General features: G+C 45.2%; 1 protein-coding gene across 10 annotated transcripts in view; it reads right to left on the minus strand.

The window, feature by feature from the left end:
- MAP7D2 (MAP7 domain containing 2) overlaps positions 1–15,144 on the minus strand; it is a 514,052-nt gene that overhangs the window by 53,483 nt on the left and 445,425 nt on the right. For all 10 annotated transcript variants that reach the window (XM_086934606.1, XM_086934603.1, XM_086934601.1 and 7 more), the window contains 3 exons: positions 7,522–7,575; positions 3,518–3,596; positions 3,058–3,244 (listed from right to left, as the gene is read on the minus strand). In XM_086934606.1, coding sequence (XP_086790732.1) covers positions 3,058–3,244; positions 3,518–3,596; positions 7,522–7,575 — 320 coding nt within the window. The remainder of the gene's footprint in view (positions 1–3,057; positions 3,245–3,517; positions 3,597–7,521; positions 7,576–15,144) is intronic.

Here is a 15,144-nt window from a genome sequence, read left to right on the forward strand (position 1 = left end):
TCTTTGATCGCTGCTGCCGGAGGTTTCTTCACGTGGCGTCTTCTTCTTTGCTGGCGCCACTGGGGTCCGGAGGGGTCCACCCCCCCAGGGCAGCTGGTCGTCTCCTCTTCCTCCACAGGCGGGTCTAAACCGAATACGCGACATGCTTCCCTCAGGGAGCACAGCTGGTAAAGTTTGTTGTAGAGTCTGAACACTATGCAGAATGGGTGGCCCCAACTGTATGAAATGTTGTGCTGTTGGATATACGCCGCGACAGGTTTGAAGGTCCGGCGTTTCTGTAACGTAAGTGCTGATAAGTCTTCGAATAAGACCGGTGATTGATTCCGAAAGGACAGGGGGTGCAGCTGTCAGGCTTTCTGGAGGATGTCCTCTTTTGTGTGGTAATCCTGCACGCAGACTAGGATACCGGGCGGGGGGGCCGACGCGGGGTGTGGTGGACCCACCCTATGAGCTCTGTCCAGTGCGAGGTCTGACTCTATCGGGCGTCCTAGAATGTGATTGAAGAGTTCCCTCGTGTATTTAAATAGATCCTTGGTATCTTCCGTCAGCGCCACCCCCGTATCCGCACGTTATGGCGACGGGAACGATTCTCCAAGTCCTCTAAGTGTGTTTGCAGGTCCACCTGCTGATCATGTAGCCGCAGTATCTCCTGCTGCAGTGCCCTCGACTTCTGTATCCCGCCCATCATTCTTGGTCTCCAGCTCAGCAACGCGCTCCCCTATACCATCTACATCCTTGCGAACCTCCCTGAGCTACTCAGAAAATTCCTTTTTGAAGGTGTGGATGTCTTCTCTCAGAGTAGTGAATAGTGACTCTAAAAAGGCTTTAGTGATGGGTTCCGAACCAACTGTGGGTTCCGCAGCTGGGCGGCGCTGGTTGGGGCCATGTCTTTCTGTGGTTGAGTCGCCTGTGCCTTAGCAAATAGGTCCTTTACAGATTTGTCTTTGTGGACTCTCGAGGCAGACATGGCGTGTCCGTCGCACTCCGAAGGTCCCTCACCAGTCTCTCCCCTTCCGAAGCCACTCGCTCGTCCCGGGACGCCGGGGCAGCCGCTCCCTCCTCGTAGCAATGTCACTCAGCTGTCACTGTGATGTGCGCTACAGACTGTTAATCACTAGTGTGCTGTACCAGGCGGTGTGTCCCCTCCGTCACCGTCCGACACCAACGGGATGGCGAGATTAACTCCGTAGCCGTCCCTCATCCACTACTGAGTCCCTCCTCTCGCTGTAGAGCAGATCGGGTCTCCAATGCCAGGTCCTCCAGTGCACCCTGGGAATGGTCGGGTGTATCCCTCCGCCTCTGGGGTTTGACGTATCCACTCTCGCTCACGCTGAGAGCGAGCAAGTCTGTGCTCCACCTGGGCGCTTCCCAGACCCCAACCAGCGGTATGCAGATCCCCAGGATCAGGGCCCCAACGCCGGTCACCACCTGCCTTTGCGCGTGGAGAGCTGCAGTTCTCCTCCCCGTGCCTCAGTCTCATCGCCAGCCTCTGTCGCTTGGGCCCTCACGGTCTCCTCACGCCTCACCGGCCTGCTATGTACCTCTCCGGGGCCCCAGTCTCCGCCTTTTGCTCCCCTAGGCCTTGCTGCGGGTTGTCACTGCTTGCTCCTGTTCCCGGGGCGTCCCACACTCCCCGCCTGGCTCCTCCTGAGTCCCACCTCGATGGGCTGCACTCTGGCTCTTTCGGTCTACACCACCAGGTATGCTGCCTCACCCGAGGGCTGCCTGGTCCCTCATCTATCCAGCTGCACTTCGCTCACCTTCGCTGTTGTTGCTCGTGAGCACAGGGGGGCCCCCAGACACGCAGCTCCTCAGGTTCAGGGCTTCAACTCCGCCAGTCGAGGCGGGTGGTGAGCAGCGGTCTCCCTCTGCAGGCCCTGTTCTCGCCGTTAGCGCCTGTCGCCTAGGCTCTCCCACTCAACTTGCGTCGCTCCGGGCCCCTGTGCACTCCTCCGGGGGCCCGCTCCCACCTCCGACTCCCCTGAGCCTCACCGCCAGTCGTCACTCCTCACTCTTGGCCTCTTGGCAAGACCTGCTCCTCGCTTGTCTCCTGGGCTCCACCGCCGAAGGCCTCGCTCGGGCTCCTCGTAGCATCACCACTCACGGGCCCCACCTCACCCGGAGGTCGCTGCAACGGGCTCACTCTCGCCGTTCCTGCACTTGCGCGCAGGAGGGCTCCGGCACCGCGGCCGAGCCCTCGACCGCGCGCGCCGAATCCCAAACTGCCAGGGAGCCCCTCAAAATGGCGCCGCGGCCGGCTTCCCTTTCAGCTCCTTGAGCACGCCTGTGCAGCCCTGATCCACAGGCAGTCCCGGAAGCTCCAGAGAAACTGCTCAATTCCCCGGCATGCAGGTCAGTTCCAGCCTGTGCCTCCGGGCCCTCAGGACCTTGGTTCGCGGGTTGCCGCCCTCCGAGGAGCGCCGGGCCTTATCGCACTGCTCAGTGGGGGAGGGGCACACCCCCGGTCGCGCTCTCCACCTCGCTAAATTCCGCTTGTCGGAGCCGCCACTCGGCCCGCTGCTGGCCAAGCTGTCCCCGCGGCCCAGGCCGACCGACCGCTAGCTGGGGTCAACGGACCCGTCAGTGGCCAAAACCGGTGCTTTGATACGGCCACCGACAGGAGCAGGAGAGCGACACGTCCGCTCACGCCGCCATCTTGGCCACGCCCCGAGGATTTTTTTTTATATTCCAAACTAATCCCCAGATGTCATGGGGCCGCCAAGCACTAAAATGTCTTTCATGTCTCAACCTCATAGCCCCAGCTACAAAGTTTCACTCTTATTAGCACAGTCATGTTGCTGTATTCTGCACTACTTGCAAGAGGGCTTCAAACTCAGTAAATGCAAAATACAAACACTCTACCTACAGGAAACCACATCATGCATGCCAAACACACTCTAGTCAATGTCCTATTCATCAAATACACTGCTTGGCGAAAGAGATGCTATGGGGATTGAGTTGCGAGACACGGTAAGGGCTTTATCACTTGCATCAAGGACATTCTGTTCTCAGCACAAGTTTTATAATACAATTAACATAAAACATGTTTCTGTATACCTAACATCCATAGATTGCACTTCATCAGTTGAATCGTCTACACTGTTGGATTTCCCGTTGATGGTATCCAGATGAATTGTCACTGCAGAAGGCTTGAGGCCATTAGAAAAAACCTCCGGAGTCTTGGAATCATTAATGCTATTTACCACTCCTTTACTTCCAGGAAAGACCATCAATCCATTGACATCTAGGGACACAAAAGAACAGACATAGGTCAAGTTATCACCATTGGTGTAAACAGTATGTTTGACATGAATTTCAGTCAAAGGAGAATAGACTTGTGGGAGCACATGAATATTTTGCCCCTAGATTTGCGTCATTGCCTACGTGGTCCTAGTAATAGGCTTACATCTCCATCATAATTCTTTCAACATCTGAAAGTTACATGGGGCCTGATGTATGTTACTGTTTAAATGTATTGTTTCATATAACATTGAGCATAATTGGAAATACTTCTTACCAGGTTGAGTGACTGCTGATGCTTTGTCTTCCTTATCTGTAATCAGTGTTGACTGAAACTCTGGCTGCGATTCTTCCTTCTGTGATAAAGTGATATCAAAATGCTTTTACAACTTCGTGTTATTGGTAAAACAAACAAGAGAATCTTGCAGTACATGAAACACAAGTGTTAAATATTTTTGATACAAGCTGATAAAGAATGGTGAAAGATGTTTAATATGGGTAGTTATGACAGTATCCTTGTTAAATAAAAATGTAATGTATTTGTTTTTTGTATTTTTTCATAATTACACTTCATAATGAGGAGGGTCCTTTAGCGCATTCAAAATATGGCTAAGTCTGCGTGTATTCATCTGTCTTCACATAAAGAACCTATAGAAAGTGTCAAAAACATTTTTGATTGCTCCATAGTAAATGTGATTTTAATTTATTGAAAAATCTGAGTAAAAAATTAAGAATTCTTGTGTTGGTTCATTATTTTTAGCATATTATTCATGAGTTACTCAAACTAAAAATGTCTTCCTTTTCTTTCATCACAATCACCCCATTGCATTTCTGACCATAAATATGGTCCTTTGTCAGAGGATACTGATCTCATGTAGATAATTAGATATTTTACAAGATTTTTATTGCATTAGGAGCCAACATACCATGGGGACTTTGCATTGCTCTCTAAATCAGAAAAAAAGGAAACATATATTGAAGAAATGTAAAACCCCACTTAAAATAATTTACACCTGAAAAAATATGAATGCATCTTTACTCGTCCATTACCTGATTTGTGACTAGATCTGTATCTATAAAAAGGATTACACGTGTTCTGGAGAACAAAACTGGTCTACAGCCTTGAACACAATGAGATCGTTTCAATGTGTCTTTCCAAAGGTATCATTTTTTCTACAGGTACAAACATAGCATGCTAAAAAAACACATCCAGTAAACGTTTACAATTTTGTCACTTTGACAACCTCTGTGTCAAAGAGGAAAATGTTCCTTCAGAGTAAAACTTCACTAAAATGGATTAACTTGATATATCTCTCTCCCCCCCTCTCGGAACGGTGACTAATGTTCGAATCAACCAAGAGTTTAACTTCAGAGGTTCATAGGAAACCAAACTGGACACTAAAGAACAAGGGTGTTTTACTAGCAGCTTGGAAACAGAATCTTTTTTAGGCCTCATAAGAAATGCAAAGGAGTTCAAATAACCCACTCCCCTTCCCAAAATAACATGCAAACAGTATTTTTCTCACCAAGCAACTACACAATTAGAAGACACCATCCATGTTTTCTGGCTTGCACAGTCTAGCACTTGAGAACTAAGTTTGGTCCACACATACACAGAATAAGAAGAAGATAATCAAAGAGGCAAGAATGGAGGTAAGTCAACAAACACAAGGCCATCCTTGCCAATCAATGCTGGCAAACATATCTCTTCGAATTGGACTTAAATTGGCACAATACACATCACCATGAGCAAACAGTAAAATACATAAAAAGCTTATGAAGATGGCATCCTAAACTTCAATGCAGCCCCCATAAACAATGCAGCTGCTCTCCTGTACCCGAATGTGGTCTGCACACCGCGGCACTCTGGGTCCCAACAAACTGGTTCTCGTTCCTAAAATGAGACTGCCACAGCTCCAGCAGTGCAGAAGTCCGGCCAGTTTTGAGGATCATAGGGCATGACTTCATGGATGCCATCAAGGTATGAAGTCTGCTAATTTGACTCCCCTTCACCCACCTAGATAACATTCTCATAAAAGACACCACCCTGTGCTCCTAACATATTAATCACTTTGTTACAAAAAGGGAATTTTCTCTGAAGTTAATTCAGGTCCAAATTAAAATGTCTGAATAGGCTATAAGCCCCTTACATCATCTGCTGTAGCTTCCATAAAATTGTAGTGAAAAGGATGATAATTAAATGCAATATTCATTTATATACTATTGGGTACCAAAGATGTGGGTAAATGCTGAATTAAATGAACAGATACAATGAGTCCATCATATCAGTTATGGAACATTGCCACATAACTTTCCCTATACTTGTTAACTGGCAAACATTTCTGCTCTGTGAACTTTCCAAGAGGGTGACAAACATTCTTTCTCTTGCCATTTATTTTGTAAATGTTCATACCATGTGTCATGAGGGTGTAACCTAGTGGTCCATTTCACCACCCATAAATATGAACTCTTTAATAGCGCCAATTAGAGTGCTGGAATTAGGGTTTCCTTTAATCATTGGAATTAGGGTTTCTTTTAATCATTTCTCAGAGTATGCTAAGCTATTCTATTAGCTGACTTCATTTAAAGCTGCCACTGCGCTAAAATGTCAACATCTATGGAGACTGCTATTTGTGCTGTGAGATCGAACGATTAGCTCTTGTCAGAAGATAGCTGTCATTGTTAGCTGAATCTTTTGAAGCAAAGGGGATGGGACTTACTTTTAATTGCTGCTGGATCTTCTCAACATTTGGAAACTTTAAAGGAAGGAGTGGCCTAAGTCAAAATGTGCTGTCAAATTGCTCCACATGCAGTGTGTCAATAAGAACAGCTGGCCAGTGACGACTTCTACCGGAAATAATTCACCTCTGGCTCCAAACGTTTCAACAAAAGCAACATGCCTTAAAGCAGATCAGGGTGCCAGAAGGCTGAAAGTAGTTTATGAAGGGATAGGGCTTCTTGCTGTGGACAGAATAATGTAGCATTTTAAAATGATGTATAATCTGCTGCATTTGGTTCTTTAGATGTTTGTACAAGTGCCTGTTTGCAAGAAACGTAACTGGTGATAAAAGAATACAAGGACAGTGGATAATCCTGGTATGAAAATTGGGCTGAATTATTGGATGCAAATTCCTGATATTCTGTAACCAGCACTTGGCAGTTGTGGTGTGTATTGTCAGGGGATTTCAGATAAATTCAACAACATACCTTCATGATAAGTAATGTTTCTAATTTGATATAATTAAGATAATGTTTTAAGCCCAACACACCCTCTTTTAGATAGAGTATGGGTTCTCTCTATTGAGCCAGAGGGGCCATACTCAAAATAGCACATTGGTGCATCCCCTGTGATCTTGACCCAATGGTTTTGGATTTCATGCTAAATTTCCAATTTTCTGATTCCATTCAATTATCTCCCTAATGTAATGTTATTCAAGGAGGATGTGACAATACTAAATGTGGACTGTGTGAAAAGAAATGCTTCTTCACACCAATCTAATTGAAATGTTAGTGCTGCTAAGTAGATAAACTAAACAATAAATGCTGCACTCCAATGGTTTGCCTCCAGGAAATCCTTACTATCTACAAATCACTGCTGATGGGAGTAGCTTCTATTGCAGCTGTTGCTTCTATAAATACTAGAATTCCACACCTGTCATCAACCTAATAAAGAAGTAATGTTATGGTATATTCACAATGCTTTTATACAAGGTAGGGAGTAGGAAAGCCGCAACAATAAAGATGTGTATCTAAAAAAGTGTCTCAGTATATGGGTTTGAACTGCTAATACCCAACTTCACCTGAAGTTGTAGTCAGGTGGTGGGGGTGGAGTTGGGTGGTGTGAAAGATGGCAGTTTGTAGCGGAGTGATGGCATGGTAGACAGACTGCAGTTGGGTCGTGGAGACATTAGCAGAATGCAGTTGCACAGTGTGGACGGTTGGTGTGTTGTAACTGGGTAAGGGGGGGTTGGTAGGTTTAGTTAGGGGGCTGGGTTTTAGAATTCACATAACTTGGTGACAAGATTAAGTAGCATGTAAAAATGCTTCAAAGACGCAGAGTAAGCTTCGCTGAAATGTATTAGTGTCTCTAAGGGGCGCCAACAATAACATAGAAACTGCTGAAGTCCCTCCGTTAAATATAGGGACTAGAATAAAAGCTTATAAAAAACGTAAAACTTGCTGCTATCGAACACATTACAGTAGAAAAAAATAATGCCCCAAGCATTTTTGCAATAGCCACATAAGTCATAAACTAAAAACGAACTAGCAGGCTGCACTAACCTTTATCTCCGGTACATCGCTCTTCCTGGTTCTTTTCATGATTTCATCTATTCTCTGAAAAACAGAACATATTGACGGAGAGCATATTAACTTGATAAGACCACATCAAGACTGTTCATAAAGGAAGTCATGCACCCTTATGAAATATTCATTTTAGTGAACTTTGAGCAGGCAGGCCAACTTCTAACAGTCATAGATAAACTGCACAAGTTGTCAGAACATTGTTTTGTCCTTGTTTTTGTTAGCCTATCAAAAACCAGAAAATCGATGGCAAAGACTGAATTGGGAAAAATAGTTGAAACAGAAGATTGTAATCATTAAAAATGCAGTGTAGTTGTATGTCTCCCTGGTGATGTAATGATAGGGGAAACGTGAATTTACTGTTACAGCAATAAACTAAAACATGACATTACTTTTGTTATTTTACTTGAAGAATTCCTAGAGCACAGATCTAGATTCAAAATGCAGGTGAGCGCTGTACATTTAACAGGGAGAGTACTGCAATATTCTTGGAATGTTGGCACAGGGCATGGTTCAGAGATGTAGATGTGAGCATAGGCGAACACAGGAAGAAATATGACCAAAGACAGAGGGAGTAAGTGTTGTGAGAAATTGAAGTGTGTTATGGGCTTGATGAGGTTCAAGCAAGTCTTAGGAGAGAAATAGTAGATAAAACAAAGGATTGTAGTGGACAGGACCTAGAATTTGTTCAACATGTAAGTATTAATTTCCCCTAGAACTGCAAAGGTAAGGGGCAAGTAATTTGGAAGAGAAAGTGGTTTCACGTTCTTGAAGTATAAAAGGGTAATGACTGCCTTCACAAGCCCAAAAGCCCAGGCTGTCACAGACTCAGACATATTTACCCCTAAGATTTGGCTGTGCTAGCGGTAGCCACTTGAGACCATCTTGGTCATGAAATCTCCAGCATCTTCAGCATACCAACATTTATATTGGCTAAACTTGAGAGTAAGTGGTGAGTCAGAAGATTGGTAAGGGGAATCACCTAAGAGAGTCAATAAAGTAGTTCCTTTGGCTGCCTGTTTGTATCACTTTCCAGACACTTAGGCTAAAACAAATCTGCAGATTAATTCCTCCCCCTGGCCCTCCAATCTGAGTTGCATTCCATAAGTGGTCTCTCAAGGTTGTCAATCATTTACCGCTATCCATATATTACATGTGATATACTGAGAGACAGGATCGAAAGTAATCTCTCGGTCCTCAGACCCAAGCTTTGGAACAATCTGCCACGCTTCCAGGAGCTAGTCTGTCATCCATTTTGGTTCACATAATCCTTAAATTCTAAATTTCACACATTCGCTTCAATCTTTCATATAATAGTTGTCATAGGATAGAAACTGATTCTACATTGCCATTCATTTCGATGTATTTTATGGATGAAGTGAAAATATAGTGCAATTTGGTTGTTTCTTTACACCAGAATCCTCCAGGCAGTGCTTAATTTGTGCCAGTGGTTGCAGGAAGGGCCAACGGCTCTCATTATTAGGGACCGGGGCTTATTTTCTTTAGTCAGACTTTGACCCAGACAGGGTAGAGAAAGGTACAAAATGTGGAATTGAGGAAGAGAAAGATGGAAAACAGTGACAAAGTGAGTAAGGGGGAGAAAAAGGACATGCAAAAGTGAGGCAAAGGGACCGTGTGTATGGTGGGTGGAAAATTGTGGGTAAAAGGGGCACTGATGGAATGAAGACTAGAAAGCCTTGCTATTTAACATTAGGTAACACAAGTCGCGGGCCTCTTATTCTACAAATTAAGCAATGCCTCCAGCCATGTAATCTCCAAACTAATTTTCTTTAAAGATTAGGCATTGAAGAATAAAAGATATGCATTAAATACCTGTTCTTTTTAGAAGGACTGTCTTTTAAGGCTGGATTTCTATAGGTGGGTAAAGTTAGATAAATTACAATATGAGGATTTGGCTGATCCTGCACAGTAGTGCATTTGGCATATCATCCCGCTAATACTATACAAAATGCAGCACTCTCGAAGGAGGTCGGAATTTTTGTAATGAAAAGTTACATTGCTCGGGGCGTGGCTTACGTGCTCATAAAGATGGTGGGTGCCTGCTGAGCTCCGTCGCTTCACGGAGCCTACCGGGAAGGGGGGGGGGGGGAGATTACAGCCGCCCTATAACCTCGTTCCGCGTCCTTTTGGAAGAACGAGCCTCCGGATATATGGCACCACACATTGATATCAAGGGGTGAGCCCGGAATTTGAATTTCACTAACTTTCACTGCGTCTTCCTTTTTCCTGACGCAAGCGGCTGCCATTTTGTATGCACGGCGGCCGCATTGCCGGAATCTTTAACCACTTAAGTGAATTAATGGTGGTTTACTCTGTTGCCAACACTTTTTAAATGTGTCAAACTGATGGAATTACTTACAGTGATTAATTCCATGCATTTATGACATTAAGTCCAACACAACTTTACTTTGGAATGTGCACAAGGCAAACAACTGGAGCAGAATGACAGAGGCATGCTGTACCTTGGGCAGAACTGTAAGCTGTCAAGGTTTAAAGTGAGAGTTGAGACCGAAAAATGAAGTAAGGAATTTACGAAGAAGAAGCTCTAAACCAACATAGTTAATTACAAGATCTCATACAACACCCATATTCGAATGCTCACCTTGGGTTAATTATAGCAGCAAAAATTGCCCTATAGATGAAAACCTTTTAAAAGAGCAATTGCTGCAGATCAAGAGTAGTAACAAACCTAAAGTTTTCAAGTGCAAAGAAAAATACTCTTACAGCATTTTGGTAGCTTGTCCAGCCAGTACAGTAAAAGTGGATCAAGTCTGATTCTCCACAGTTACCTTGTGCCTGAAGGATGCAGGCAGATTTATACTCACCATCATCCCAGCTTGTGGGATTGCGTTGAGTCATTCATCATCACTGCATTTGAAACACTCTCATATCCTTACTGAACTTTATATTATTGAGCATATGTCTTTATGGGAAGGATCTCTACTTATAAAAAAAACCTACTTACCAACAAGTTCATTTTATCAAGATGGTTACTGATGAACTCTCTCTTGCAAAGGCATCCTTATCTGGTACTAAACCAAAAAGAGCCAAAAATGATCCTCCATCTCTGGTCCAGTCATCTTCTAATCCAGTACTGGACTCAATTTTAGATGAACTTCGTGCTTTGTAACCTTTTATGAATACCACCAATGAAAAGCTTCAACAAATCGAGGATCGATGGATCAACATGGAAAGTAAGATGTCCAAAATGGAACAAAGTATTAGCAGCCTTCAAGATGTGCAACTAAAGTACCCTTATTGGAGAAAGAAATCTACAAGCTTAAGCTCCATACAGAGGATTTAGAAAACCGTAATAGACGGAATAACCTCTAGCTGTATGGTCTTCCTGAAAACGTTGAGTCCGGATCTCCTTTCCTTCTTAAAGAAATTTCTGTCTGACCTTCTCAACCTGCCCTCTTCAACTGCTCTCAACATTCAGCATGCCCATCGTCTTGGCCGTCCTCAACCTCATTCTAACAAACAGGGACTTTGGATTTCTTAATCTCTCTCGCCGAACGGAGCTTGACACTTTGGAGGATTGTGCTGCAAGGGGCTGGGACTGCGAACGGAGCTTGACACTTTGGAGGATTTGCTTATCTTGCCTGATACTGCTGTGTGCTGCAAGGGGCTGGGACTGCGAGACCCAGGGTACACTGCGCCTCACTAACTCTGCGCACCTGGTGTCTCTTCCCGCCCCCTGCTATTCTTATATGACTACGCCCACCGCCGCCAACACGGGACGCGCACGGGCGGATGCCTGGCTAAGCCCGGGCAAAGGGCAGGCCGTCTGAGGCCGTCCGAGGTCGGGCAAGGTTGGGTTGGGCCACCCCCCTTCTGTTTGAGTTGTACTGCTTACCTGTTCGTGTTTACTGAGGGAGGTATTGTTGTACACCCTTGTTCCATTTATTATTTGTTTGGTCTCGCTGTTATTGTGAATCATGCCCTTGCGTTCGGGGAAAGAAAGAGTTGTGCAAGTGCAGACGGGCAATGGGGTGATAACTGGTCCCCTTGATGTTTTATAACCAGAGAGACTGGCATCTTGGAAAAGAAAATAGCCTTTGCCGAGAAACGCCTATCGCTTGATCTTATTGCGGGGAAACGTTCCTCTATTGGTCGCCTTGCTACAGTAGTTAGTCCACAGGCGCCCTCCACGATTCCTACTCAGTCTTTGGTCACTGTGTTGGCAGATGTTCATCCAGAGGAGGAGAGATTGTTCCTGAACTCCATCGAGGGTGGCTCACAATCCAGTGTTTCAATAGGAAGTAGCGGTGGGGAAAGTGTGTTAAGTGTTAGTCCTGCCCATCCTGTTCATAATACTACCAATGAGGTTCAAAGGAATATGCCCTGCAAGAGGAAGAGGAGTAGGGGCCCCCAGACGGGGGGTACCACTAAAATGGCAAAAATAAATAGTATCCTCCAGCCTATCCCTGCCCCTGAACCAAATATTAGCTCCCAGCCTTCTCTGGTTGCAATTAGTCCCGTGTCCCTCTCCCAAGTATCACTGGGTAACCTAGCGAGTAGTGCAGAGAGTTCCAAAGATGATGATTGTCTTTTAAGTAAAATAGAATTATTAGTTAAATCACTCATGTTACCACTACTAGAACGAACCAGACTCATGAACTCCAAGCTGGATCTTTTGGAAAATCTTGTAAAAGAGAATACTGGTACGTTAAAAAAGGCAGTAAATGTCCACCCTACTCCCCCCATTTTAGCAAGTATACCAAACCCCCCGGGTCCCGTTGTTACCACTAAGCGACCATCTCAGGCACTTGCTAAACAACCGACTAAAAGGCCCACAACAAACAATTCTGCTAGTGTAACATCAGGGGGTGGGAGTATGAAAGTTGTTACAATGCATAATACCAAGTCTTCCACTGCTGCACTAACCCCGAACCTCGCCAGGGGTGGTCCCAAATCCTCGTCCACTATGATTAAACCAAATTTCAGAGCTTTGGAGAGCCAAAACAAAAATAATTCTTCCTTGGCGCAGAATGTCCCTAAGCAGGGTATTCCGTGTATTGACTTACCCCCTGAGGCCGCACCCTATACGATTGTTTTAACAGGTGTCTCAACCCTTAAGGATGGGAAACCTGAATCTAATGTGGACCTCAGAAACAAAGTTGTTTTTTGGTTAAATAAAAACAGACCCCTGCCCCCATCCTCTGCCCCAGAGATATTGAGTGTCAGACGGGTAGATTGGGTGGGATATTGCCCGAAAGACTTGGAAGGTGACTGTATTATTATCAATTTCAGGGATCCTTGCATGGTGGACTTTATACGTAGGGAAGCTAGATTTGGGAGGATGGGGGATGTGCAGTCATTGGGCCTAAGCTACTTTTATCCTAAAAGATATAATGTCCCTTTTGTTAATTCCCTAATGCCTAGAAGAACCTATGGGAGATTTCCTAAGGATAGGAACCTATATACCCCTGCCATCCCACAGCTGTTTAACCGCTTTGAAGCACTCTCTGGTTTGGAGGGCATTGATTGACTCCGTCCTGTACCCGGTGGAGAGAGTCACCAGGGTAACCATGATCAAGAAGTACCTAACGTAATTAGTACAACCTGTTTAGATAGTCAGGAGGGGGGTATTTCATTTAGTGATGGGGGGGTTTAACGAGAGCCGATGGCTCCTGTTTAAGTTGCCCCTTCCCCTCAGGATACGGTACTTAAAATAGCATCTTGGAACATTGCAGGGCTAAAAGGGCGATTAGCTTCAGATGACTGGGCAGTTTTTGTTGATTCATTTGATGTTTTGTTATTTCTAGAGAGCTGGGCTCCCGAACCAATCTTTCGAGCATGTTTTCTTAATTTTTATAAACCAGCCATTAAGGGTAAGAAGGGTAGAGCATCAAGGGGCTTAGTAATCTGGGTTAGGCAGTCCATCAATTATAGACCAGTGGAAATCCCAGTGAAAAACCCCGACATTCTGGGGATCAAGTTATGTAGGGAAAACCATCAGAATATTATTCTTATTAATATATGCACGTGGTCTCCCTGGTGGGAGATGCCCGGCAATTATAGATGAGTTGGACTCCTACCTGGAATTGATTGGGAGGGATAACCAAATACTTTTAGCAGGGGATCTAAAGTGCACCTTTGAACCGCTGAGGAGTGAGGGCGAGGATTTGTGCTCTGAGGAAGATGCATTGTGGGACATCCCGAACTTGACATTAAATCATATCAACAGGGTTTCTGAGGATGTATTGCACTGGCTAGGGCTGTGCTTAGAGTGGGGTTTGAGAGCGGCCAATGGTCGTACGGCTTCCGATAAAGCTGGTCACCCAACTTTTGATAACGGGTTTAGTAAATGTAGAATTGCTTATATTCTGGTAAAAATGGAGTATTGGTCACTCTTCGAAAACATGGTAGTGGTGGATCGTGTCGAGAGCGACCATAACCCGTTGTCCCTAAGCTTGAAGCTCTGTGGTGGTTTAGATAGATCTCCGGTAGCTACGTGTGTTACTGCAGAGGCCATGTTAACTAACGATAGAAGGAGGGTTAGATGGTGTAGGGTTCTGGCTGATCCCGCCATGTTAGATGGCATATCTCAGGAAGCCTCATTGACCTTGGATGCCATACTTAATCTGCCTTCCAATACGAAAACAGTTCACCAAATTAGTGTTCTACATGAGCAGTGTTTTAATAAATTGAAGGCTCTTCTTACCCTTCCCCCGAAGCTTGGGAAGATGAAAAAATCTAGCACAAGGAAGAAATGGTACAACAAGAAATGCAGGGAGGCATATAGTGGACTTAAAAAGGCTATTAAATCAAGGGTAACCATTGATATTAAACTGGCGCGACAAAGGTATAAAAGGGCACAGTGGGAGGCGAGGAGAGAGTGGGACGAGTGTTACTGGTTTGACTTATATGAGGCTAGTCTTTCCTCTAACCAGACTAAGTTCTGGGAAGTTGTTAAATGGGGTAGAAACCCAGACTCACAGTCCCCAACTAGCCATGTTTCGGCAGAAGCATGGGTGGACTTCTTTTCGTCCCAGTTTAAAGACCCTGAAAATGAACCTAGTGATCCCTTGGCGTCCTGGGTTCCATCGCATTCTTCTCTCTGTCATCCTTTGGTGTTTACGAATAACGACACTGAGTCTGCGCTCCGGTCGGTTCAAGCAGGGAAAGCCCCCGGGATGGACTGCATCCCGGCAGATTTATTTAAATCTATTCTCCAACTCTGGGTTCCTTATATTACACAGGTAGCCAATGCTATTGCCAAAGGGGCAAGGATCCCAGAGTCCTGGAAAGGAGCGGAAATTCTTCCTGTCTTTAAAAAGGGTGATCGATCGGCACCCAGTAATTATCGCCCCATAAGTCTTGTAGACTCCCTACAGAAAATTGTCGCAAGGATGGTTCTTGCCAGGGTTCAAGGGTGGATGGAGATGGAAAGTATTCTCTCACCTTTACAGGCTGGATTTAGATCAGGCACCAGCACCAACGACCAGGTCTTCCGATTCGTTCTGATATACTGGAAGGTGGTGCTGTTGGGTGGTGGGACCATCTTTGCCGCCTTTGTGGACCTTAAGTCCGCCTTTGATCTTGTGCCCAGGGCCAAACTGTGGGATGTCCTAGGAG

The sequence above is a fragment of the Lissotriton vulgaris genome, chromosome 8 (genome assembly GCF_964263255.1).
Source record: "Lissotriton vulgaris chromosome 8, aLisVul1.2, whole genome shotgun sequence".
Taxonomy (NCBI): Eukaryota; Metazoa; Chordata; class Amphibia; order Caudata; family Salamandridae; genus Lissotriton; species Lissotriton vulgaris.